Below are 27,069 nucleotides of genomic sequence, written 5' to 3' on the forward strand. Positions count from 1 at the left end.
GGCCTTGCAGCAAACACTATATACAAAAATCTCAAATGTACAAAAGGCAAAAAGCTTCATTAGTGCCACTTTGCCACTCACAAGTATATATATTTAGGGGCAGCTGGGAAATCCACGTGCAATAGTTGGAATGGATTCCATTCCCTGCTAAATCAGTTCAGTGAAATAGGTAATCAAATGACCTCCAGGAAACATATACACAAAGCCACAGAGAACCCTTGGAAATGAAAGAATGTAACACTGTTAGCATATCTACAGGAGATAACATCACAGCTGTTAAATAGTGTCCACATGAGTTGCCATTGCATGTCACACAAAAACAAACCTCTGAGTGTAGCTTGCACATTGTCAGTTTTCAAAGGAGTTGCTTTGCAGTCTCCTGATACTTTTGCGTAACCCATGTGTAGCCTCATTCTGTTTATTCCAAAAGCAGATATTTCATACGTAACTTTACATGTTTAATCTTTAAAAACCACAACACAGTAGTACTACCATTTTGTAGAAGTGCGCAAAACATAACACACTGCTGCAGAAAATAAATAGTGTTTATGCTAGGAACTTAGAGAATTTGGGAGCCAAGTTTTGCTAGAACCCCAGGGTCTTGGCCACTGCCGTGTGGCCTTGGTGTTCGAGAGAACTGCAATAATGGGGATTAGTACTTGTTTCCTTTTCTCTCAGGTCACACAGCCCCCACGTGCCACAAAAGCACTGATAGCATAAACCTGGAACAACTGGTTTCTCATTATATATTAGCCCTTTAATATCTACCTGTATTCAGATTGGAATTGACGTCTTTTGGCCAATTAGAAAGCAAATTTGAGAATCTATTTTTCAAATGTTAATAGAGTTCAAAATCAAATTTCTTTTCCACAAAGAGTGATTTTTTTTTCCCCACAAGATACAGACTTACATGACTTTGGCATGCTCAACAGCTAAAACCAGAGCAGGCAAGAGTCAGCCATTCCAGAACAAACCAACAGCTAAGCCAACCGTGCATCTCCGTCTCCCTCCCTCGTAGGGCGTGCCCGAGGGTGCCGACCCTCACAGAAGCAGCACCCGTCTCTTCTGGACGGAAGGGCAGGGTGGCAAGCCAGGGCGCAGGAGGGATGACAAGCGAGGGGGGTCAGGATTCTATGTCCCATGGCAGAGCCAGAGTCTTCTCGTTTGCTTTCTTTTTCTTTCCTAGTGGTACAAGAACTGACGTTGCTTCACTGCCAGGAGCCCCTGCGGAGTGGAACTGGGCTTGCCAACGGTCGGAATACGGCAGCGTGTGCAGCTAACTGCTGCGTTACTGGTGAGACAAGAACCAAGAGCGCCTTCTGGTCACCAGGTGGGTGAGGGAGGAGGTGGCCTGGGGTGAGGGAATGTAATAAATAGAGACTGGACGTGGGACTGGGCTCCAGGGAGGAGGAGGAGTAGTTCAAGACTTTCTGAGCCTCTGGAACACAGGAATGTTCTCGACACCCCTTCTTGCAGCATCAGCAAACTCCACCTGGAGTGGCTTCAGGGCATCAGGTCTTCACCAAAGTAGGAGAAGCCTTTGAATTCCTCCTGGTTGATCTGCTTCACAATCGCTTCGTCCACAAGCGTAAGGACTGGCTCTTCCCGGGTAAAGTCTTGGTCAAAATTATTGACATCTCTTTTGGTTTTCTGTGGGAAGAAAAGAGAAAGCACTGAGTTGAGGCTGACCTCCCTCCTGAGGGCCCCCCACGGGGAGTGGGCATTGCGCTGACCAGCCTGTGGCCGAAGTGGGCCTCTAGCTACTGACAGCAGACATGGGGCTGTTCCAATGAGGTCACGATGGATGGCCCCAGGACCAGGAGGTGACAGAAGAGGACAGGAAGAATGAGTCAAGGTGAGAAGGAAGAACAGGTGAGAGGATATGATGGAAAAGCAGGGAAGTGGGATTCCAACAGACTGTGTGTGTGTGCATGTGTTGTGTTGGGGGTGTGTCTGCACACGTGCGTGTCTGGGGAGAGTGGGGTGCAAAGCTCCCATCTCACACCCCCTTCCAGCGACTGCTGTAGCCTTCTGGCTTCACTGAGACCTCCCTCCCTGGGACCCAGGGAACAAATTTGAATCCTCCTCCCCTAAAGTCTCCTGTGGTCTTCTTCCCCTAGAGGCAGACCCCCATGACCCTGCCATGTCTGCTCCCTATGGGGTCCTCTCTACAAGCGGGAGGATGGGTAGTAGGGCAGGACCATCTTCTGGGAAGCCTGCCTCAACCCCCACCTGCACTCACCATGAACCCTCTTTTGTGCTCCCACATTTTTTCTATTATTCCACTCCACATACTGACTTGCCGTGATGTGTTTATGCTCTTGCCTAGACCAAGAGCTCCTTAAAGGCAGGGACCTTGTCGTATTCAACCTTGGGTTCCCAGCAGTTCCCCTGCAATAAGTGTCTATTGAATGAAGTGAACAAATTCACTACCGATTCCCCAGCTCAGAAGGACCTACATCCAGTTGGAGGTTCAAGTTCCCAAGTTCAACTGTGTGGCATATGGTTTCTAGGGGGTTAGAGGGCAGAAATCAATCAATCCACAAGCAAATCCTGGATTGGGGAGAAAATCAGGAAGTATAAATAATGCTCTCTGCCATTTGGGGCTTAGTGTTGAGTTGGGGAGTCAGTATTCCTCCCTGGAACACATGGCATTAGTTAGAAAAACTTCCATGGAGAAGTCAGAGCTTGGGCTAAGACTTGAAGAATGGGTCACAATTGTGTTGGTAGAGACGGGAGGAAGGCAGCTTGGCAGGGAGAAAGACAGAACAAAGGCAGGGAGCAGGAGCACAAAAGATGTAAACATCGGACAATGGGTTGGCCAAGCTGCTGGGGAGAGTCCAGCGTAGGGGGTGTTGGGAGGCAAGGCTGGAGTCCAATGGCAGAGGCCTTCAGCTGTGGGTCCTCTCTCCCCCCCAGTACAAAGCCACAATGCCAGGCAGACTGAAGACACTCCAGCAATACTCTTTCAGACACTGATTAACTGGTATTACCCAGGATTACTGACCTGGATGGTGGACTAAATCTTGTGGAAACATTAGCATTGTTATTTGTAGGAGAAATAATATTAACATATGCTATACCCCGTGGAAACCAGTCACCTAAAAGATGTTAATAAGTAGTCCATGAAGAAAGTGGTTCAGAGACAAAGCTGTATTTTGTACTCTGCTCTTGGAAATTTGCCATGCATGCTGGCAAATTAAAGTCTGAGATATTCTAGAGTAAGGAAACCTAGTTCTCTTTGTTTAGGCTAGCCTTCCTCAAACTTGACATAAGACTTTTCTTTCTTTTTCTTTTTTCCTGAATAGTTTATTAAAACCTCTGCAGAGAGCAGAGTTCTGTAGAACATGAGTTGGGAAGTGTTGCTTTACAGTTTACAAAGCATTTCCACATTCATTTGCTCATTTGATCTTGCAAAGGCAGTTGTTATAATCCTCATTTTACGATGAGGAACCTGTGACTCAAAGACATTTGGTGACTTGCTCAGTCACACAACTAAGTAAGGGCAGAGCCAGAACGCAAATCGGGTCTCAGCGTGGTGCCTCCCACAAGGTGGAAGTTCTGGAAATCTGGACAGTGGGGAAATGGGAAGACATAGCAAGGGTGAAGTTCAACCAGGAGACATTTAGGTAAAGCCCCTAGGCTAAAATAAAGCCAGAAAGACCTTCTAGTGGGCAAGCACGGTGAGAGAGGGCTGTGGGTTGGGGAGATAGCGGGGAAGGGGGGCCAGGTGAGCTGTACAAGGGTTCTGTTTTCAAATGGCCCCAGATTGAGATCAAAATCACAAACGGCATGGAACGAGGATGAACTAATTTTTACCATCTTTTAGCACTACCAGTCCTGCTTGGTGTCTTCTCTCTGGGCTTGAGCTGCACAGTTCAGTAGGTCTCAAAGACCTTGGAAGGAGGACAGACGGGAGACACAGAAAACCCAAAAGATCTCCAGAAATAGAACCTGCAGCTGAAGGACACCTGTATTGCCCCTTGAGATGGGACAGCTCAGAAGAGGTCACCTCTGCCAGGACGACTGCCCAGGGCAGGAGGACTCTCTGTTCCCCTTCTCCAGTGTGTACAGAGGAAGAGGAAAAGGAGGGTCCTGCTTGGAGAGGGACTTGAGAGAGGAACAAAGACCATCCCCACAGTGACGCACATTGGCACACTGGACGCTGGCGGGTGGTGCCTGGGGAAAGGGTGTGGTGCCGTCTCTTCTGAAGATCCCTATCGAAGGAGGGATAGAGTCACTGACTGAGGAGAGCCACAGAGTACAGGCCCTGCGTGCTGGTGAAATGAGGCCAGAGGGAAGGATTGGGGTGGGAAGGCAGCTGTTCCCACGGGAGGAACAGCCACGGGAGGCAGCCACACCAGCGCTGGAGCAGGAGGGGTGGCAGCAGGGTGAGGAAGAGAGTCCAGAAAGAGAGGAGGAAAACCTCATCAGTGCCACAACTAAGAATGGGCCATGCCCAGGTCTGTGGTATTCTAAGGGACAGGGACACCTTCTTCCCAGCTGCCTCTCAACTAGTTGCTAACAAGGGAGCACACGTATAAAGAACCTCGGAAAACCCATAAACTCCCTGGCTTTGGCTCCCTGTTTACCTAATTGTTTGTGTTTCACCTGTTGGTCATTAGTGTCTATTAGGCGCAGAAACTGGTTTCATTTCCTGAGGTCGGCTGGGCATAGTAATGAAAAGCTACACGCTATGGGATGTCTGAATTTCACAACTTGCTGTTTGTGTACCAGGGACCCAGGCTCAGTCAGTACAACTAGGGATGTCGTTCCCAGAGGACCTCTAGCTCCATGGCAGGCTAGCTTGGAGAGCCACTGCCCACCGAGCTCAGCTCCAGGATTCTCAGGGGTCCCGGACTCACGTGTGGCATTTGAGAGAACATGCCATTCTTCGTGCTCTCCAGACCTGGTTTACTCACATCCCTACACAACTTGGCTCCTGCTGTTTTTCTTGGAGACATTTTAGGTGCATGTCAGTTACTCATTTCCAGTTCAAATAACCAACATCCCCACTATGTGCAATTCCTGACTATTAACATTAGAGGCTTGGGAGATTCTCCAAAGCAAATATCTCTGGGAAAACCTATCCCCTATTAATGACATGTAGGCAGTACAGCACCCACAGGTTTGGAAAGGACTGCAGATTATATTTTTTACTTACTGACTTCATTCTTTGGAAAGCTGCTACCTCCCTCAGAACAAGCACAAGGCTCGACTCCAGGGTTCCGAGCGGCAAACTCTCAGACACTTGTTTATCCTGATCCCCATCATCCACATGCCTCCCCTAATCCCTAAATGCCAGACTCCCAGCCCACTCTGCACAGCCGGAGAGATGACACTGGGACACACGAAACAACACTCTAACCCTGCAGACCTTACCTCCCCCGGGAGGCCTTTCCTATAACCTGTGGCCCACACTTAGGGAAGGCTGCACAGGGTAGGAGAAACAGCACTGGCTGACCTCGCATCCTGGTATGATCCTTTTCTGTTTATATGACACTGTGAAGTTAACCTCTTTGAGCTTTGGGTTTTTCATCTGTAAAATGCGGTGGCAATAGGCACCCTACAGGTTCCTTTGAGGACTGAGTGAGGTGTGACGTCAGGTGCCTTGCTGCAGACCCTGGCACATAGCAAGTACCCAATAGACGTGAGCTCCTACCCTGCCACAGAATCTTCGCACTCACGTGAGCGTGTACTCAGGTATGGGCATCATGTACAGCTTGGCTGTTAATCAACACAGTCCATGTGATCTGCCACTGATGAGCTTCTAGAAGTTGGGACTGAGTCTTACCCTTTTTCATATTTCTCCAGATCCCAAACTAGTGCTGCGCCAGGGCCTGCCTGAGCACCCTGCTTTTCTCCAGTAACTGAGATTCCTCCATGGCCCCCCACTGCTTTAGGGATATACTTCTTCTAAGGCTGGCAAGATCCTGTCCTTGCCTACTGCCCCAGCTTCATCTCCCTGGTGCTGCAGAAACACGAGGTTCTCCAGACTCACCTGCTTCATCCCAGAGGCCTTTGCACAGATGCCCTCTGCCTGGAACACCCTCTCCCCTTCTTGCCTTCTGCCCTGTGTCTACTCAATTTCCCTACCTCAATGTAAATGCCCTTCCTTCAGGAAGCCCTCCTTGTCCCCCCTAGACTGGCTTGAGGGTGCCCCCACCATCTCTCCTAACTTATCACAGCACTTACTACACTGAGCAGCCTTGTCTTTTCAGCTAACCTGTAGCTCCTTGCAGGCTGGGACAGGGCTGGACTCATTCTATCCCCAGCCTAGTGCAATGCCTGGCACATACTGAGCACTCAATAGACATCTGCTAGAAAAAATTAATAAATATACCTCTCCTGCTGCTACTTTATCTAGAGCCAGTAAAGTGATTTGGGTTCAGGGCCAGGGGCCGCTCTCCTGCTAGAGGGTTTTTATCATTTGGGGAAGTGGAGGCAGAGAGGAGGGAGAAGGTTGAGGTCTGATTCATGCAGGGCCTGGAGCAAGGCAACCCGGATCATCGCCAGGCCCCACGGGGTTTCTTCTTCCAGCACTTGGGGCACCAGAGTTCTCTAATTGCTGATACGAGATAGAAGCAGAAACAGGTTCAACTGGGGTTAGGGAACATTCCATCAAGACAGATGTATCTGAAGACTTGGTAGGTATGTCCCCGACCCTTGTGGTTGGTGTCAGGGGAAAACAGCATTCCTATGCCCTTCAGCCTCTCTTCAGAAACAAGGTCTTGGATTTGAGAGACCTGGGGCTGACATTTGGGGGAAGGACACATTTCTGGTGTCTGCAGTGGCAGAGGGAGGTAGAGCTAAAGGAAACAGTCTCAGGCCACCCCAGATTCCTCTGAGAGACTGCATCTGAGAAGCAAGGCCACCGGGCCACCTTATAAATCAGACCTGTGCCGAGGCCTGGAGGCGCAGCGGCTGGGCCCGCACGGAGATGGGCAGGCGGGCTGGAGGCTCAGGATGCCTGTGTCCTGTCTGGCCGGCAGAACCTCTCACAGCCCTCCCCATATTGCAGTCGTAAACACAAGCTTCTGCAGCAGCCAGCGATTGCTGCTTCTGTCGTCCTCTGACCACCAGATCAGATGACTTCGTCCTTCAGCACTGAGAAAATTCCCTCATCTTACAGGCCAGAGCCTGGGGCTGGCTTTTATGTGGCCACCTCACTGGTCCCTGCCTTCCTCCTCAACTCTGCCTGGCGTGACAGCAAGAGCATAAGTAGCAGAGTGATCCCAAGCCAGGGGGCCTCTGCCTCACGGGTGTGCCCAGAACTAGGGGACATGATGTCTCAGCATGGTCTCCAACATGCCACTGCCTTCTATGTCACGTGTCATGCTCTGACTCCCCCTTACATCTCCCCTGACACCAGCCTCATCCTACCTCACCCTCCCAGCTCCTGGTTCATGCATGTGGTCCCTTCTGATATCGTGTGTGTGTCACGTTCCCTTCTCATCGCCCTCTACCTACAAGGCAGGAGACACAGCAGACAATGTTCATTTGCTAGAAATAATTTTACACACTGTAACAGTCAACCCCCAAATCCCTCCTAGCTTTGAAATGTCAATATTCTTATGTAAGCTCCACTTTTCTCTTTTAAATAATATTCTAAAAGAAAAAGAATTTAAATAATTAGAATGCTGTCTCAATATTAACTAGACTTTTACATATTAATAGATACACATATTCATTATACCCACACATCCTAATTAACAGAGCGTATGTGTATGTGTTTCTATACACACTGACGTGTGAAGTTAAACGGAATAAGGAAAGTATCACTGTGAGTGCCTTGACTGGCCAAAAAGAGGGTTGAAACAGAATTTAACTCTCAAGTTAAAAACATCTCTGAACACAATCCTTCACCCTTCTCCCCCTTTACAATTTTGTTAACCAAGAATTGTTCATAGTTTTGGGTTTTCTTTATAGAAAATAGGGCAAAACCTACAGAGAGCTTGCCTGGCACTGGGCTGCCTGTGGAACTTTCTACAGCACCCATCTTGCCAGGAGCTCTTGGTAGCACCCTGTTGTTTTTTCAACTATGTTCTTCCTGGAAGCCGAGGGAGCCGACTGCTGGATTCCTGACTCTGTGGTCTCAGCAATGCTAAGTGTAGTGGTGTTACCCTCAACGTGCTGGGAGCACTTAAACTGTCGTTTGTCTAAGATAGTATCAGTGTTTTATCATTTCTTAAGTAGCTATTAATAAAACATTGATGCTAGCTTAATGGTGTTGATCCAATTTAACCCTGTCATGGGTTGAATTGTGTCTCCCCAAAAAGCTATGTGAAGTTCTTCTACACTCCTGTACTTCAGAATGTGACGTCACTTGGAAATAAGGTCTTTGCAGATGTGATCAAAGTAAGATGAGATCATTAGGGTGGGCCCTCATCCAATAGGACTGGGGTCCTGATAAGAAGGGGAGACTGAACAGACAGACATACACAGGGAAGACCACGTGAGGAGACTGGCGCTGTGCTGCCCTAGGCCAGCAAATGGCTGGGCCATCAGCAGCTCAAGGCGGCCAGGAGGGACCCTCCCCTACAGGTTTCAGAGGCAGCACGGCTCTGCTGACACCTTGATGTCAGCCTTCTAGCCGCCCAAACTGTGAGACACACATTTCTGTCCTCTAAGTCACCCGGGCTGTGGTACTCTGCTACAGCAGCCCTGGGATACCCATACAAACCCCAATCTTATTTTTCAGAAATTGATTGTTTCAATCTAAAAGTAATCCTTTACACTTAACCTTGATTTCTTCTTACTTTGGGACCTATTTCTAGCTGTCAAGATCACCATAATGACTCTATAACTTACCTCTCTAGATCTCAGTGTATTCATCCAGGAAGTGGGGAGAATGAGTACACCTGGCTTTCTGAGGGTTATAAGATCATATAGGTAAAGCCCTGGTAAACTCTAAAATAGGATGTAAATGTCATTTGCGTTCTGTCCTCCATCTTATCTGCTATATTCTTCAGCCTTATGTCATCCTAAAATTTGATTGACATGCCTCCAATTTCTCTATTAAGACATGTACAAAAATATTGGTTAGGACAGGGTCAGGCCCAGAGCCCTCTGACCTGCCTCTACAACGGCCCTCTCGCAAAGGGGACAAGGGATCCCACCCAGTACTCTCTGGGGATATTATCACTGAGAATTAACCAGCCACGGTCACTTTTTTCATCTTGCTTGTGAGGATGATATCAGAGATTCTTTCCATTGCTTTGCTGGAATAAAGATATAAAATACCTGCAGCATTTCCCTGCTAGAAATGAAGTTAACTGGCTCTAAGTGATTACCATTTTCCCCCTAAATGTCCATAAACTATCATCTCATTAAAAACTCCCAGAGACTTGCTGTAACAACATCCGTCTCAAAGTATCCCAAATCCACATTTTCCCTGTTTCTAAATACTGGGAGACTATTGGGCTGTCTCCTCTAGTTTGGTGTCACTCCTCTATCCCTTCATATCCAAATGACCAAATAACAGGCACAGCAAAGTTTTCAGTAACCTGAGATGGAATTCACCTGGGTCTCCACTAGAATCACCTGGGGAAGCTTTAGACACCTGCGATGCTGGTCCCACTCCAGAGATTAAGTAAGAGACTGACTGACTTTGTAAATGTTGCCAACTAATTCAATTAAAAAAATGGTCTCCTGGCTGAATGGGTGTCACAGTCCCCCAGTTTGGGGCCTTTACGCTATTCTGTTTAAAAGGTGTTTGCTTACACATTTTAGGGGAGATGAAAATGAAGACCCATTTGTTCTTTAAGCACAAATGATTAGCTTCATGGCAGTTAAAAATGGAAAGCCACTCCGTTCTGGCCATTCCCAGGTCCAAAGGAGAGGGTCCTGGCAGTCTGGTGGCCTTTGTCTCTGTCGCTGGTGTGCAGAGCAAGAAGGCGCCCAGGCCTCAGGCACAGGCCAATTGTGCCCCTTTCCCACACAACGAATGGTCCATTCAATAAAGCACTCCTGAGGGGGAGCTGCTTTGCTCCTCCTGAGGGAGTCTGTGTGCACAAATGCATTTCTTACAATGGACCAAAGCCCCTCCGACCACTGGGCATTCTGCACAATCAACCACAGCTGATTTCTATCTAGTCAGTTGTTTGATGGAATTCAACTATTTCCCCTCTCCCTCCTCTATATTGTTTGCTAAACTATAAAAAATAAATATTTTTACAAATTCCATTTGAACAGTTACTTTAGAAAAAGGAAAAAAGAATCGACTTCAGTTATTTGCTAACACCAACCTCCTTCCTTGCACGCAGCAAATACTTCAGTGATCAAAGGCATTTAGCTGACTACAATTTGTCTATGAGTTACCTGGGGTCTACAGCCACAGCCCCCAGGGGTCTCCATCATAGGGGCAGGTAGGTATCCTTGTTATAAAGAAGTTGCCACCAAGCTTCCAATGCTTATTATGATGCCTTTAAACAAAACTTCAGGGCAACTACTGGAAGGTTTGGAAGGCAGTGCCAGTCTAGAAACCCACAGAAGATAGGAGGGCGCAAGACACAACTCCCTGGGGGACCCTGCGCCCACAGAAGTGGGGAACATGCTCCTCATCTGCCATTGTAAAGGCAGGAGCTTTCCAAGGCAATTTTCAAAGCTGCTTCTACCTCTAAATCCTATGGCTCCATCATCTTAAGCAAAAGTAAAAAATTTAAAGCAACGCTTCTTAACCAGGGTTCCCATCCCTAGAGTAAGAGTTGTCAAATTTTTCTGTGAAAGGTCACGTAGTAAATACTCTAGGCTTTGTGGGGTCTCTGTCATAGCCACCCCATTCTGCCATGGTAGCACAACAGCAGCAAGGACAATATGTAAATGAATGACCGTGGCTGGGTTCCAGTGAAACTTTCTTTATGGATACTGATGTTAGAATTTCATATAATGTTCATGTGTCATGAAACGGTATTCTTCAACCATGTTAAAAATAAAAAAGAAAGAAAGAAACCATTCTTATTTTTGAGCTGCATGAAAACAGGTAGCAGGCCAGATTTGGCCCATGGGCTGTAGTTTGCTGACCCCATCCCAGAGAATGACTCCAGGGCCTCCACGAACCTTGCAAACAAGTGTGTTGCATGTATAGACATACTTGGATTTTCCTGGAGAGTGTACCGTATCAGCTTCTCAAAGAGGGTAGTAACTCCACTGCTAAGTTAAGAACCACTGATTTAAACATTTCCCTTATAAAAAGCCTGACTTTCTCAGTGGTACAATAACTCTCTCTGAGGAATCCACATAGAGAAGCCAGCCCTGGGAAGTATTTTCAGGATCTGAAATGTCCCCTTCGGCTTCAGTCTTTCGGACCACAGGGGTCTCCAGCACAGCACATCCCCTCTGGCCTCGGCAACCATATGGTGCTCTGTGGGGAAGGCTGGAGTGTCCCATAGGAAAGTGGCTGAGAAAGTCCCCCAGATGCAGACTGTGCAGCTAAGGCTCTTTCCAGAGGAGTCATCTAAGTAGTGCAGGTGAAGACAGAGATCTCAAAGCATTGGCCCCAAACACATCATTTCTCCATTCTTTTTAGGGAGGGAGGCATTTCTGGGCAGTTCTGAAGGGTGGTGCTTATTCCTGTTCCTCAAACCCTCCCAGGCCCACCAGGCCCACACATATGCACAGCTTTGGCTGTGACACCAGTTGACTCTAAAATTTGGTAACAAAGACATAAAGCACAAATTCCAGCTAAGAGGCACTTGGGGCCACACGATTACAGTGAGTCCACGTTGTCCACACAGTGCACGCTGGCCCTGTGGAGATCCAGTCTGGGGTTTATACATGGCCTGGAGCTGTCTCTACGTGGCCCAAGAGTCTCTGCTCCCGGCAAGGCTGGCAGTGCTGGGGGTGAGGAGAGCCTGGGGCGTCTGTTTCCAGCAGTGCCCAGCTCAGTGCAGGCTGGCAGGCTCCTGGCTAACTGAAGAGACCCTGAGAGTCCCCAGGGGACAGCAGAAAGCAATGGGCTTTCTCTCTGCAGTGGAGCCCACTAGCCCTCCAAGAGCAGAAATGAGAGTGTGGGAGGGTTAGTTTCCCTTCCAAACGCTGCAAACGGGCCCTGAAACTATTCCTGAAGCTACTAAAGACAACAGTCTGGTGCTGCCATGTGGGAAAGGGAATGTCCCTTTCTGGGGGAACCACTGCCAAAGCCAGGCTAGTTCCCTCCTGCGCCTTGACACTCCCCTCCCCCTTCTCTTTCCTGGTACTTCTGGTAACGAGGGATAAACGATGGCTCAGGTAGGACCTGGCTTCTCTACTAGACTGGAGCTCCACATGGACGCCTACCTTGTAGTTCCAGCACCAGGGCAGTGCCTGTGACAGCCTCGGGTGGAAAAAAATAACAAAGCTCATAGACGGAGACTTTGCCAGGTGCTGTCACTGCACAAAGTGCCTTAAATGCCTGACTGCTGTAACCTCACACCCACCCTACGGGGAGGCCATGCAGCCGTGTCCCCACTGCAAAGATGGGGAAACAGGCTCGGAGGCGTTCAACAGCTTTCCCAAGGTACGCACGGGCCCAGAGAGAGGTGGGGTGAGGACTCGAACTGAGCTTGCTCTGACCCCAAGGCCCGTGTCCCTGGCGTGTGCCATCCTGCCTCCCACTGTGAACTGCCGGGAGGCATCGATGCGGCCATCTGTGAAAGGCACAAAGCACTGTGCCCAGCACAAGGTACCAGTTCAGTGGTTTCTGTCAATAGCGGGGCTGCTGTGTTATGAACAAGTGCATCCTGCCAGGCACCCCTCACGGTGCCTGAGGCCACCCTCCCCACTAAGCCTTTTGGGGTCATTTCTCAGATACCAGGGTTGAAGAGGGGCCCAGCCCTTTGAAATTTCGTATTATGACCAACAGTAAGAAATATGTTTTATTTATAACCTAGTGCACCAGCCCCAGGAAAAGATGTAGCAAGCTACACTTTATTTCCACTATATGTGACACATTCGGTGTTCTAGGCTATATTCCATTCTGTTGTTTCTATCCTATCCTATCCTATCCATCAGCTTTTTTTTTTTTTTTTTTTTTGCACCTGATTCATTAAATTGATTTTACAACCCACTAAAGGGGCACCTCAGGGTGCCCGAGACCGAACATGATGCAGAAAATGCTATGTGGATTTCCAGGAATCAGAAGCTTGGGAGGAGACAGCACCCTGCCTGCCAGGGCTCGCCTGGGGCCTGAGCTTGCTCGTGAGGCTCTAAAGTGAGCTGGCCCCACATAGCACGGCATGCGGCGGCAGGACCAAGCCTGGTGATGCATCTGGTGGCTGTGTCCCCAGCCGGGAGCGGGCAGGCAAACAGTGGCAACCTGGACTCCCTCTGCTTCTAACTGGGGGCCCTTTTTCATTTATCATCTACTTTTCAAAGCAGTGTCATTGTCAACAGCTGTTAGAGTCTAGCTATTCTAGGGATATTTTTGGTATCCAAGGAAGAAACTTTTCCAATCTGGTCCTGGCAAAGTCCATGTTCCTACACGCACCAATCGCGCCCCAACTTATTTATGAAAATGTTCCAGATAGAGTTCTCTTGGCCCAGCATTTGTTATTGCGCTGCCTGTTGGCTTTGAAACAGGAACTATAAATATAAACATTCTAATATGTGCCTCTCAAGTCAAGATGAGGTCACCTTCCTTCTCTCACCATTCAACAATAATTTCAGCTTTCCTTATGCAGGGTCTTATGACCTCAAATTCCCAGGATATACTGCAATTGATCTTGGGCCGTAAAAAGTAAGAAAATAATTTAAGGATGGAACTGGAAGAACATTCCAGATCTACAGAATTCATTCATTCATGCCACAAATACAGATTGAACACCTACTATGTGCTGCCAATTGTTCTAATTGCTGGGGACACACCTGTGAACAAAACAGATATGAGCCCGTCCCTTGATAGATTATGCGTTGCAAATTGTTGACCTTAGGTGAGGGACACACGAGGATTCATTAAACAGTTCTCTCTACTTTTGTATGTGTACAAAATTTTCCATAATAAAAAGTTAAAAATTTAAGTCCCAAATCTCAAAAACATGATGCTGAGTGAAAGAAGCCAGACACAAAAAAGTGCATGTTATGTGGCTCCATTTACACGAAACTCTGGCAAAGACAAGTCTAATCTCCAGTGACAGAAAGCAGAACAGGGTTGCCTGGGGCTAAGGGTACCAGGGAACTTTTGGGGAGGATGTAGATGTTCTATATATTCCTTGTGCTGGTGGTTACATGGGTGGATACCTTTTTAAAATGCATCAAAATGTGCACTTTAAATAGGTGCATTTTATTCTATGTAAATTTTATTGGAATAAAGTTGATTAAAACACCCGGCAAATCCCCACCCTCATGGCGCATGTTGACATGGCTGAGGCTGGAATAAATCTTAGGGATTACTTAATTCCCTCATTTTACAGGAAGCCAGTGGAGAGAGTCAGTGACATGCTCTGGGTCTCAGAGATTGTGACAGCAGGGATCAGCACCCAGCTCTGTCCAGCCTTTCCCCTTAGGTCATGGCCTGTGATACGGGCTGGGTATTTAACCCTGGAATGCCATATTTTGGGGTGACTATGTTCTCAGTTTGGTGGAACACCCACACACCAGGTAGTCTGAATCTACCAGGGCTCCCCAGAAAGACTGCGGATCCTGTTGCTGCCAAACACTAGGTGAGATGCCAGCTGCTGCGGGGAGGAGGAAGGAGTCTGGCTACAGCCGCAAGTCAAGGTCTGGTTTATTTTCTAAGTCATCTCAGTTGATAAGCTCCACTCTGGAGGGCTTATCTTTCTATCTCCCTACTTAGGGCAAGTAGATTTCATATTTCACTGGCCCAGCCATTCTGGTCCCTCTTCCATGCTCAGCTGGGCTCACGCATCTGAAATTTTCCCTTGACATCCAAACTCTGCACTCCGAGAAGACCTCCTTTGGGGTGCAGTAGGTCCCAGAACAATATGCAGGGTGGGTGGCTGCAGCTAAGTGGCCAGGCCTTCTCCCTTTGAAGAGACTGAGGTTGGTGTGGAACCTTAACGAACCTTTCCAAACCTAATATGCATTTGTCAAATCCAAGAATCCTAAAATAATGTTTGAATGTTCAATGTAGGCCAAATCCAATTCTGTTACCATCCCCCTCCCCTTGAGCACAAATAACGGGAAATAAATAGGGCACTAGACCCCCCAAATGTTAAACTGGATTCCCCAGAGCTTCTTTCCTCCATGACAGGTGTGCCCTTGGAGATTTAAGGTCCTAAACTTGGAGGTTGATGTGGGAAGGGAACCCTGTCAGCTTGAAAAATGCCCCGCGGTGCCTGTACCCTTCCAACAGCAAATGCTGGTTGGAGGCTGAGCCCCTCTTGGGGGAGGCTTTGAGGCTCTGCCTGCCCTTACTATGACACACCTCAACCAGCCTGTGACCACTGACCCTCTGCTCCTGGCTGCTGGACCGTCCTTTAGCACTGTCACGGAGAGGGACAGGAGGGCTCTGGATGGGGTGTTCTGTAAAACCAGGGGTGGGAAGTGGCTTGACACAGATCCAGGCCCCAGAGGTCCCCCCTCCCAGGCTCTTTGGGGTGGGGGTAGGGGCTTCTTCTTCACGCCATCACTCACCCTCTGGCCTCTAACCTTGAGAAGCAAAGCTCAAAACTCCTCTTCCAAATGAGCACCCTGCTAGGAGCCAGGCCCTAGACTTGACCCTACTGCCTATCATTCCTTAAGCATCTTGTGTTACCAAGTCTCCTCCTGCCATCTGAGCTTCTCAAGGTGGAAATGTTAGGGCGGTGGTAGGGGATTCTTTCTCTCAGGTAGTCAACCTTCCCCTCCAGGGCTCCACAGAAGGCACAAAGTATATCCTCAATAAATCCCTGTTGATTAGACCTGATCTGGATCCTGCCTTTCCCTTTCTCCCTTCCTAACCCTTCCCAGATTTCTCTACCAAGGCCCGGCTGTCCTGGGAAACCTTCCCTGATTTCTCCAGCTCTCTCCTTCCATCAGGCATGGCCTAGCAAGTCTTCCCACACTGCTAGGTGGGCTGTGTTACTCCAGGTGTTGGTGGGGCAGCGAGGAAATGAAGTTCAACAAACAGTTTGATGAACCCAAGAAGGGCCTAGCCCAACCTAACAGCATCACGTCTCAAAGGGAAACTTAGGAGCCAGGCCCAGGCCAGCCCACCCCAGGGCTCAAACTCCTCCCTGGGTGGAGGTGGGGATGGGGCTCTAAAATGTCTTGTCAGCCAGCGCTCCCGCCCCAGGCCACGGGAGTGCTCCTTCAGTCAGAATTCTCAGACAGCAAAATCTCCTGTGCAGGGTCAAAGCTTCCCCACTGAGGCTGTTTAGCTCAGAAATATTTGGGAACCTGCTGTGCTGGAACCAGGTCTCATTGGTGACCACTACCATTTCAGGGCTGGGGCACTGACAGCCTCGCAGCTGTGCCCAGCAAAGACGCTACCGAGAATGAAGGCAGGACATGTAAAGGTGGCGCACAAGTTCATAGACTAAAGGGGGGGACTGATGACTTGGTGAAACTTGGGGTGCCATCCTGAGAAGCAAAGAGGCCCGGGGATGCTAGCACCTGGGTGAGTCACGCTCTCACAGCACCTCCCTCCTCAGCACCTCCCTCCTCCTGTACCCCAGCTCCGACCAGTGGCTGTGCTAGAATGACACCCTGCACCCTCCCCAGCAGACACTGAACCGTGCTCCTAACCAGACGCCTTTCTGCCCTGCTGGATGGGGCAACCCCTTGTCTGAACTCCAGCCCCTCTGCCCCTTTGGAACAGTAGTATTATCTAGTCCGGCCTCCCTCAGCCTGCGACCCCGCTGCTCCCCTCACTGTCAGTGTCCACACCACCCAAGCGCTCAGGGGGTATCAGGCACTGTGCTAAGCATTTCGCAGAATTACGTTTGTTTACTCTTCACAGCAACCCTGGGTGGTACATACTTGTTATCGCCACTCTATGGATCAGCAGACTGAGGCTCAGAGAGGCGAGGACCTTCCCAAGATCCCACAGCCCAAATTAGAACCTGGTTGCATCTGATTCCAAAGCCCGGCCTCCAAATACCACACCACCTCCTGCAATCCTTAACTCCTGCTTTTTGGAGTCTTGGGATGAGAGGAGGGGCCTTACCAGGCGGGGGTGGAAGGTGGTAAATGCAGAGAGAGCAACTGAAACGTACTGACAGTCCACAGTGCACAAAGGAGCTCAGGTCTGAGACCCTACGCTGTTTGGATTCTAAGAGGGAAGTCATCCCGTCCCATCTTACAGATAAGGAGCTTGGGGCTTGAGGAGGACAGCGGGCTGGGTGAGGTGGCCTCTCAGCATCACGTGGCGATCCTGTGATAACGATTTTATTCCCACCCAAGTCTCTCTGAAGTCAAAGCCAGTATCTTGTCCACTGTACCATGCTGCCACCTGGGTCAACTCCCGAAAGCATATTTCTGGACTTTTCCGATGTCCTCCACCCCTGGGCCAGAGCCCTGGCTGTGTGAAGGATCTTGTAGCCTGTTGGATGGTGAGGGCTCTCCCTATGGGACGGACACCGTCCACGGGCATGTCCTCAGGAAGGGCCGCAGGACCTGGCCATGCTCCTGCCCCGGCTCTGCCAGGACGGCGGATGAGGATGGCACCTAATGGTCCTCTGCCCCGTGCTCTCAGGTGGTCCCCGGGCAGGTGGGCTGGCTCGGGGGGAAGGGGCTGCCTGCTCCTCAGGGCTCCTCCTCAGGCTGCTAAGTGGGTGAGGTGTGAGGGTCTCGAGCCCACTTCCCAGGTTTTCTGTCAGCACAGCCCGGTCATGCAGGAGCATGCAGGAGAGGCCGCCCTCGGGGGTCCCGCCATGCTGTGCGGATGGCTGGATGGAAACGGATCATGAGGTTGGAAGGGGCCTCTGTGTCACCGGGCCTGAGGGCTACCTACCTGGAGAGACTCCCCACTCTGGAGGCCTTACCTTAAAGAGGGACATTCACACTGAAGCAAACTTGAAAAGAGAGAACACGTACACAAGAGAAGTTTACTCGGCCAGCATTTCCCTCGTTGCCTCTGGCTCCCACTGAGGACAGCTAGGTTTCTGGGGAGGGACATCTCCCCCTCCTACACTGGCTTCCCCCCGTTCCAGCGCTGAAGCCCTGGGAGCCAGAATCTCAGAGCCTGACGCGTTCGGGGGAGGGACGGGCACACAGGAGGGAGCCAGCCGTGAGCAGGACATTCCCGAGATCTGCAAGGTCAGATGCTGCCCTTCGACCCCACTGCACACATCACTCTGCCCCTATGGTCCCCAAAGAAGGCAAGCCCACTGTGACACAAAAACTGAATGTGCTTTTAGTGGCAATTAGATAGTGCCACCATCTAGGGACAGAATCTTCAATGGGACAGACCAGTGAATTGTATGCTTGGAGATTTTCTCCAGTATCAAAGGCTTTGGCTCCAGCCTTGCTGGCTTTCCTACTCTCCCCGCCCCTACTACTGGGGTACCTGACACCAAACATCCTCGCCACCGTGTGCCCTTACCCTGAAGCAAGCCACCCCCCTGAAAATTGATTTGAGCCCATAAGGGTGCAAAGTCTTTGGTTTGGAGTGGATGACATATCACTGGCACAAAATCAGCTCAGTATGTGGGTGGACACAGGGTGACAGGAGGAGCACGGAAAAGCACGTGGAAGGAGGGAGAATACCTAAGAGAGCTGGGAGGACCAATGAGAGGAAAATCTCCACACCAAAGCAGGGCCCGCTGGAAACCGTGCCGAGTGGCGTTAGCACAGAGTGGTGTTGACCTGAAGTCAGGAAGCCCAGTGAGACTCATGACAGCGGGGGAGTCAGGGCAGGGGTTAGGCGGGGGCAGTCAGGGCAGGGGTTAGGCGGGCAGGCTCAGGAGCCTGGGGGCAGAAACCTCAGCTTAGCAAACATCTCAAGAAGGCGAAAGCCTGCGGGGGACGGCAGCCAATTGAGGTATGTGATGGAACCTGACCAAAGGCCAAATTCCAGCTAGGAATCTGGACAATCTCCTTGGTGGTATCTCCAGGGGGGCGAGGCTCCCGTGGAGGGGACAGAAGTCAGGCCCAACAGCTGTTCTGCTGCCGCATCCTGAGCCTCTGCTGTGAGGGGGTGGACTAGGGACCCCCAGCCTGTAGCCAAGCCACCTTGGGCAGGTTCTGCCGCAAAGGGACTCTGGAGAAACATGCGACTGCCTCTTTGTTCTTTGTTAGTCCCAGCCTGGGTGACATGACCGCTCTTAACCTCACCTCCAGCACCTACCACCTGACAAAACCAATTCCTCCCTGAATCAGACAGGCAGGACACCTCTGGGCTATGCAGATTCAGTGCAGTCAGCCGGTCCCTGGGGATTGGTGGCATTCTGGTGTGATGCTAACAGGGTGTGGCTCAGGAGACAGTGGAGCTGGCCCAAGACACACCAGCCCTGCAGCTCCCTCCCAGGCCCCACGTGTTGGACAGAATCGCCCTGGAGGTCTTCAGTCTCACCAGATTAGGGGCGCCTGCGCATCTGGTTTCCTTGCTTATTTAAACACAAGCCCAATGTCTCCTTGAGGCCACCACCAAATCGTAAAGCTGATGATGTTTGCTCATAGATTGGATCCCTTCCCTTCTCACAGTGTTTGTCCCTTGACTTGGAGTCTATCACTAAGATACAGGATCCAAGAACCTCACACTATCCTTGGCTGCTTGTGATCCACTGTCCTGGCTACTGCTTCTCAGTGTTGGGCTCCAAACCAGCTTTCCCTCCTCCCTCTGTCTATCTAAGCCCTTTCTCTCCCAGCTGTCCTAGGGAGGCATCTGATATGTCCTCAAAGCATATGACACCTTAAGCCCAAGGAATACCTCTCCTGTCTTGTGATGGAGCCCTTTGCCCCAAGAATAGAAGGATCACCTCTGCGGGGACATACCTAGCTTCCCAGTGTCTCTCCAATGATCTCTTGTGGGTGACAATCTATTTTGCCTATGGTCAAGCTGACTCTGCTTACAGAGAACAGAGCTGTCCTCACTACTGTTATCTGAGCTAGGCAGGCACCCACACCCCTGGGGTTAACCCTGAGTTGGTTAGAGGGGGGTTAAAACTCATGTGAGTTTCCCATTAGTATTTTGTTTTTTTTTATTTTTAGAGACAGGGTCTTGCTCTGTCACCCAGGCTGGAGTGCAGTGGTGTGATCATAGCTCACTGTAGCCTTGAACTCCTGGGCTCAAGCGATCTCTTGCCTTAGCCACCCAAGTAGCTGGGGACTACAGGTGTGTGTCACCATGCCCAGCTAATTTTTTTCTTTTTCTTTTTCTCTTTTTTTTAGAGACAGGGTCTCACTATGTTGCCCAGGTTGATCTCTAACTCCTGGGCTCAAGTGATCCTCCTGCCTGAGCCTCCCAAGTAGCTGGGACTACAGGCATAAGCTATCATGGGCTGGCTTCCTATTAGTTTGCCAGGCTGTCTGAGATGAGAAATACAGTATGTTCATCACTGCAGTGGGCTTTAATCCAACTTCAAATTCATTTCTGCTATACACGAGCCCACAGATGACTCAGACTGGTGCCACTGAGATTTTTCAGAGAAGAGCTTTCAACACAGGGGCAGATTTGGGGCACTTTTCCAATCTGCTAACCACATGTGGAATGTTCTTTTCTTTTCCAATTTTGATATTTCTCCTGTAAGAAATCTCTAGTCCCATGTATGTAAATGTGATCAGACATTTGAATAACCTGAATAAGTCTTTAAAGACTTGTAGCTGAGAATGTGCTAAGAATTAACATTACTCAGCTCAGAGTGTGACCAGAAACACCTCTTGCACAATGTCAGTCTTCCAGATGTTCTAATTTTCTCCTCCCAACTGAATTCAAACCAACCTAATGCATACTCTCTCCCCTGCCCCTCACGGCGTGGAGGTTAAGTCTGAAGGTCCGGGGAGGTGGGGAGAGTTGGAACATGCACAGAAGATGATTTCCAAGGCAATGGTGAAGTCAGTCTCTAGAAAATCTGACTAGGACAGTTTTGAAATTAGTGGGAGCTCCTGGATGGCCCTGTCCTCTCTCTTTGCCCCTGAAAGCCTACTTGAAGCCCCCGGCAAAGGAGTGAGCAGGGTCCTGCCCTCTGGTTCCAAGGAAGGACAACATGAGTGCCTTGTATTTCAGGTGTCCAGGTAGCAGCAGGGTCCCACCTGACCCTGACCCAGGGATGTACTTCCTCCTGCTGGTTCCCAGGGCCACCTCACACCCCTGCCCACAGGAGCACCTTTGCTCCTGCCAGGGACAGCGTCACTGGGCCCCTGCCTGCCTGGGCCATGGCGAGACCTGCATGTCAGTGGAGTTGGTCGCTGCTGGTCAGCCTCCCTCCCGGTTTGTTCTTCCCTCTTTTCCTCTCTCCTGTGCCAGAGTTCTTCCCCATCCCTCAGGGCCTCACCTTCCCCATCCCTCAGGGCCTCACCTGCTCACCTCATGCCTATTCTCTGTGGCCCTTCCTCATTCTTCCCGCACTCTGTGGGGAAGCCCACAGAGGCACTGCCCCAACTGGGACTCCTCTCAGAAGGTCTGCACTTTCACTGGGCTCAAAGTTTCACACTAAAGGTTGGAAGCCCCAGTGAGGAATTCCTGGTACTGCCAGGACTTTGGGAAGGGCCTTGGCAAGGCATGTTCTGTAATCTGTCATACCCCAGGGAGAGACCATTCTCTGTGAACACATACTTAAGGTTTTTCCCTACTTCCTGCCTTCTCCATGGCGTCTCTGGCTGCCTCTGCCCACACCAGGACCTACCCCGTCACGCCCCTGGCTGCTGGTGTCTGCAGAGCTTCCCTGGTCCTCCCTGCCCTGCTCTGAGCCGGAGGGCTCTCCTCTACCCTGACCTAGGCCAGCTGGGGCCCAGAGTGCCACAGGCCCGATTCAAAGTGATTTTGTTGACCTAGAGTCTTGATTGAAATTTGAGCTATTTTGTAGACCTATGCCAATACCTGACGAGCCCCAAGCTCATCTGGTTTCTGTTGATTGGGCCTGGATTCTCTACTTGGATCTACTTCTCCTTTTTGTTTGGGTTGATGAACTTATATTAAACCGAAATTAAAATTCACCCTCACATCTGAGCCTGTAGTTTCTCTTCCTCCTCTGCTAGGCCTCTGGTGTCCTAAGCCTCCCATTTTGCCAGGGGCACAGCTAATCCTGTCCTGAAAGGCCAGAGGCCTCGGCCATCGGGCAGCCGGGCACATACATGCAGGGAGCCCTGTGGGCAGCAAGGGACAATGGCTTGGGGAACTTGGGCCCCAAACCTTCCCAGTCTACCAAACCCACAGCCTGGGCTCAGCACGGTGGCCCGGAGCTGTGGTAGGGGTGGGCTGGAGTGGAGGTGACGCTGACAAAGAAAAAAAGGTGAACATAAAGCTGACCTGTCCCAGGCTGTGTGCTGTCCAACGAAAACCAGGAAGACCAAAGGAGGAAGCACATGACGAATGCAGACAAGACTGAGCGTCCAGAGACGGTCAACCCCACCTGCTCAAATGTGGCTGAGGTCTGAACCACACCTGCCCACAGAGAGCTGCTCTCCCCACGCCCATTGTAGAACATTCCTAAGAATCCCCATGTTATCCATAATGGCTCCCCAGAAAACCTCCCCGAATAGAATGGAATTCTCCTCTGATGGTTCACAAAGCACAACAGGGTCTTTTCTGTACTTGGAGGTGGGGAGGGAAGGCTCATCTGACAGAATGCCAATGACCACAGCTGGCCAGAGGATCTCAGGTGTTCCCTGCCTGGGACCCCAGCCCTACAGCCCTGGGGCTCCTGCCCAGTCAACTCTTACATTACACAGTCCCCTTCCACTCCCCGTAAGCCTGCCAGCTGGCTACCCTGATTTTCAGGCTGAATGACGGATTGCCTCCTTGTGTTACAAAGCAACAGAATTAAGATAAACACGCACACTCTAACTTTAAGGAGTGCACCATGACCTTCTCCCCATTCAAGCAGAAAGCCACTGCCAGGACATGGTCTTTGTTCTGTCAAGCCCAGACTGCAGTTCTATTCCTTTTTCCAGCCTCTGAGCTTCAGATACCCTTTATGTTAGGTTATTAAGTATGAAATGTCTGATTTCCTTAAGTACTAAGCTTGATAGCTGAGATCTCTGATATTTCGTTTTGACACTTCTTGTTTTATGTTTATCGTGAAGGTACATCTTCAGTCTTTCAAAAGCATGTTTTGGCTTGTGACTCTTTCAAAACAATTTTTAGCACAATTTTTGTGACAACATGTGATAAGTCAAAAATTCGTGTTATTTTCAATATGAGTTCCATTATGGAACAAATGGAGTGTAGACAGCTTGAAATATCAACAAAGTGTTTGGGAAGGATGTGGCTAATGAATGCACAGTACGTCAATGATTTGAGAAGTTCCATTCTGGTGATTTTAAGCTCGAAAATGAACCACGTGGGCGACCTGAGACCAAGGTGGATAATGATGAGCTGAGAGCTGCAGAGGAAACAAATCCATCTCAACCTATGCGTGAATTAGCAGCAAAGTTTGACGTTACTATTCCAACAATGTTAGACCATTTGAAACAAATTGGCAAGGTAAGGAAGCTGGATAGATGGGTTCACGGGAATTAAACAAGTGTCAGCAGAGTTGTCTCGAAGCTCGCCTTTCTTTGCTGTCACGACATAAAGGCGAACCATTTCTACATCGTATTGTTACGTGTGATAAAAAAATGGATTCTTTTTGACAATCACAAGCATTCAGCACAATGGTTGGATAAAGACAACACAATCCAAAACCAAATATTCATCAAAAAAGGCTAATGGTATCTGTTTGGTGGTCTAGCACCGGTATTATCCACTACAGCTTCATGAAACCCGGTCAAGTGATGACAGCAGACATCTGTCTACTGCAACCAACTGGACGAAATGATGAGGATGCTTGCAATGAAGCAACCGAGATTGGTCACTAGAGACAGGCCAATCCTCTTTGCAAGACAACGCTCGACCACATATTGCACAAACAATGCTGCTCAAATTACAGAGGCTGGACTTGGAAACTCTCTGTCATCCACCATATTCACCAGATCTTGCACCAACTGACTACCACTTCTTCCAGGCTTTGGACCACTTCTTGCAAGGAAAAATATTTTCAACAAGCTGTGGAAAACATCTTTGGCGATTTCATTGCCACTCACTGTTCAGGCTTCTTCACTGCTGGCATAAGCCAGCTACCGTTAAGATGGCAAAACTGTGTTAATAGTTTAGGCGCATACTTTGTACTGCTTCTTGTTTGACACATAATAAACTACACTTCTGATTTGAAATAGGACATTTCATACTTAATGACCTAATACTGCCCTCCCTCCAGTGGCATCACAACAGGCCTAAGAACCTGGAAGGCAGAGGGGAGAGTGGGGCGGACATGGAGAACGTCGCTGAGGGGGCCACGGAAGCGAGGTGTCACGGAGCAGGCCTCCCAGAGGCTGCCACCAGAGCAGGCTCCCCCAGCTGCCAGTCACCGAGTTCCACCTTCGTGCTCTGTGCTAGTTCCACGTAATGACCACAACTATTATTCCGCTACTATTTTCCTTTAAATTGCCTCATTTAGAAAACAAACTCAGTTGTTTATAAAGAAACCTTATTCTCTGCCACACATGGCAAACTTGTATCATTTGTCATTTTCGATTAAAATAAATAAATCTCTACTAAAACCAAAGGTGTTCCTCGGTGGCCCATACAAATCATCATCTTGGTTACTGCTGTAGGTTACACACGTTTGGCTGTCAATGCTTAGGGCCTAAGAGACTCTGTCAGGGAGAGTCTTGGTCACCTCCTGCCTTTGTCATTTTAGCTGTAAAACATGCCCCCAGACCACTCTCCCCGGGGACACGCGGCCTGCCCAGGCCCGACCCCCGGTGGGGAACGTGTGTGGGGCCCGACTTACAATTCGTGGCTTGAAGGGCGGCTTGATCTTCCTCTGCTCCAGGAGCACCCAGTCGATCTCTTTGAAGAAGGGGTGCTGCTTGATGGCGTCCTCACCGTTCTGCGCCGCCACGCAGCCCAGGCGCTTGTGAGGGTTCTTCGTCATGAACTGCAGGGGAGAGGACACGAGTCAGAATTAGCGACAACAGCCGGGCTGGCACCGGCTGTGAGGGAAAGATGGAAGTTGGCAAGGGCAACATCGTCAGCATCGCCTCCCAAGTCTGTTCTCTGCACCTTCAGGGACCTCACCCCTTGGGTTTTATTTAACTCTTACCCAGAATTTACCATGTGCAAGTCACCATCCTAAATGTAGCATGTATATTAACTCATCTCATCCTCACACAACCCTGCCAGGTACTCTTAGTATCGCCATTTTATAAGTGAGATATTTGAAGCACAGAAAGGGGAATTACTTTGGCCAAGGCCACACAGCTAGCAAGGTACCCAGCTGGGATTAGAAACCCAGGCTCTTCCTAACTCTCTGATCCCCCTCAGCCTCTCAAGTCTTCTCATCAGGGAGACCGAGGTCTGATAAGCTCATTTACGGTGAGACGGAAACAGTCCTTCTGCACAAGGTGGGGATAGAGGGCAGGGCATGCACGTGAAGGCAAATCAGCAGACGTCCCTCCTGCTGCTTTCTTTTTCCTGAACTGGCCCTTCTCCACGTTTTCTATATTTGAATTTGCAATCTCTACACAAAATGCTTATATTAGTCAAAAGATAAAAAAAAAAAAAGGCTATTGCTTTTCAATGCTCATATGCAAAAAAACCACACTGGTGTGTTTGATATTTTCTTTGGTGCTGGTGATATTTTGGTTGGTGTCTTGTGATCCCCACACATCCAGGTGAACTTATTATTCCGATTAAATGAGTCAGTCCTGATGGTAAACATTTAGCTGAGCAGATGTATACCAATATCACCTAGAACAAAAGTGCCAGTAGGTGGAAACAGCTCTGACAGCCACCCAAAACAAAGGTGTGTATGTGTGCTAGAGACAAAGGGTTATGTTTCACAGTGTGAAGATTGAGTGTATGTATAAAAGAAAGGAATTTGAAAGGACAAACTATAACCCAAAGGAATAAATTTGTAATGGTAGAACTTCAAGCTTCATCCACAAGGGAGATGTTCTGGGACAGGGAGAGTCTCCTACTATCTCTTGCCTGGTGCCCTCGAAACCAGAGCACACGGGCCCAGGTTAAAAGCTACTGGCCGGGGAGAGCCACAGACGAGAGAGTGGAGGTGGGAGTGAGGAACGGTCCCACAGCATTTCATCTTTCTAATCCAACCTACAAGTCAGCAAGGTGTGTCTGCTTCAACATCTCCGGTGGCCCACACCGTAAAGTCCACATTCCTTAGTCTGGCACACAGAGACCTCCCAGACTGAACCTTGTCTACCTCGCTGGCCTCTCGTACCCTTTATTCTCTCTGGTTGAATGTCCTACTCCAGTCCCTAGGCATTCTTTAGGAATCAGTCAAAATGCTGCCTCCTCTGTAAAGCCTCCCCAGATTCCATCCTCTTTTGATACCTTGGACCCCATATTTCTTTTCTATTTAAATTGTCATTTGTCTAAACATCTCTTTCCCTTGGTGAGCTCTGTGATTTAGGAATCAGTTCTATCTTCCCAGCACCTGGCTCCCACTGTACACTCAGTAAACTGTCATGACTAAAGGCTGGGCTTCAGGGCACAGTGCTGAGGAAGGGAGGCAGCAGGATGGCCACTTACTGTTGCATAGGTTGTATACTGCATAACTGCATAATTCTATGATGTAAGTGGTCTTCCCTTGAGTCTTGCATCACCTTCACATAAGCAGCAACCCTCAGAGACAGCTCAATGGCCAGAGTCATGGGCATCCTGGTCTAGCCTTAGAATCGAGTGACAATGTAAGGAAATGAAGTGTTTCAAGGTCAGAGGAGTAGTAGACTCTTCCTAACTTCCTCAACCCCTCCTATCCTCCCTCTCTTCCAGGAGGGGAAGTCGCAAGGCCGGGGGTGAACACAGAGGTCTGAACATATTAGGAAGCTACCCCTGAACCAGAGGCTCTTCTCACTTTGCCCTCACTGGCTAGTTAACGTAGGCATGACCTCGAACTTCTGAATCTCTGCAGGTCAAAGTTTTCAACCTTGGTGCTATTAACATTTGGACTGAATAGTTCTTTGTCATGGGGGCTGTCTTGTGCATTG

At 49.5% G+C, this 27,069-nt stretch overlaps 1 protein-coding gene across 1 annotated transcript in view; it reads right to left on the minus strand.

Annotated features, from left to right (window-relative positions):
• Positions 1 to 1,172: 1,172 nt before the first annotated feature.
• PRKCE (protein kinase C epsilon) overlaps positions 1,173 to 27,069 on the minus strand; it is a 461,318-nt gene continuing 435,421 nt past the window's right edge. Inside the window, exons 14-15 of the mRNA XM_069495289.1 lie at positions 24,849 to 24,995; positions 1,173 to 1,650 (exon numbers count right to left, since the gene is read on the minus strand). Coding sequence (XP_069351390.1) covers positions 1,504 to 1,650; positions 24,849 to 24,995 — 294 coding nt within the window. The 3' untranslated portion in view covers positions 1,173 to 1,503. The remainder of the gene's footprint in view (positions 1,651 to 24,848; positions 24,996 to 27,069) is intronic.

This window comes from Eulemur rufifrons, chromosome 19 (assembly GCF_041146395.1).
Source record: "Eulemur rufifrons isolate Redbay chromosome 19, OSU_ERuf_1, whole genome shotgun sequence".
Classification (NCBI taxonomy): domain Eukaryota; kingdom Metazoa; phylum Chordata; class Mammalia; order Primates; family Lemuridae; genus Eulemur; species Eulemur rufifrons.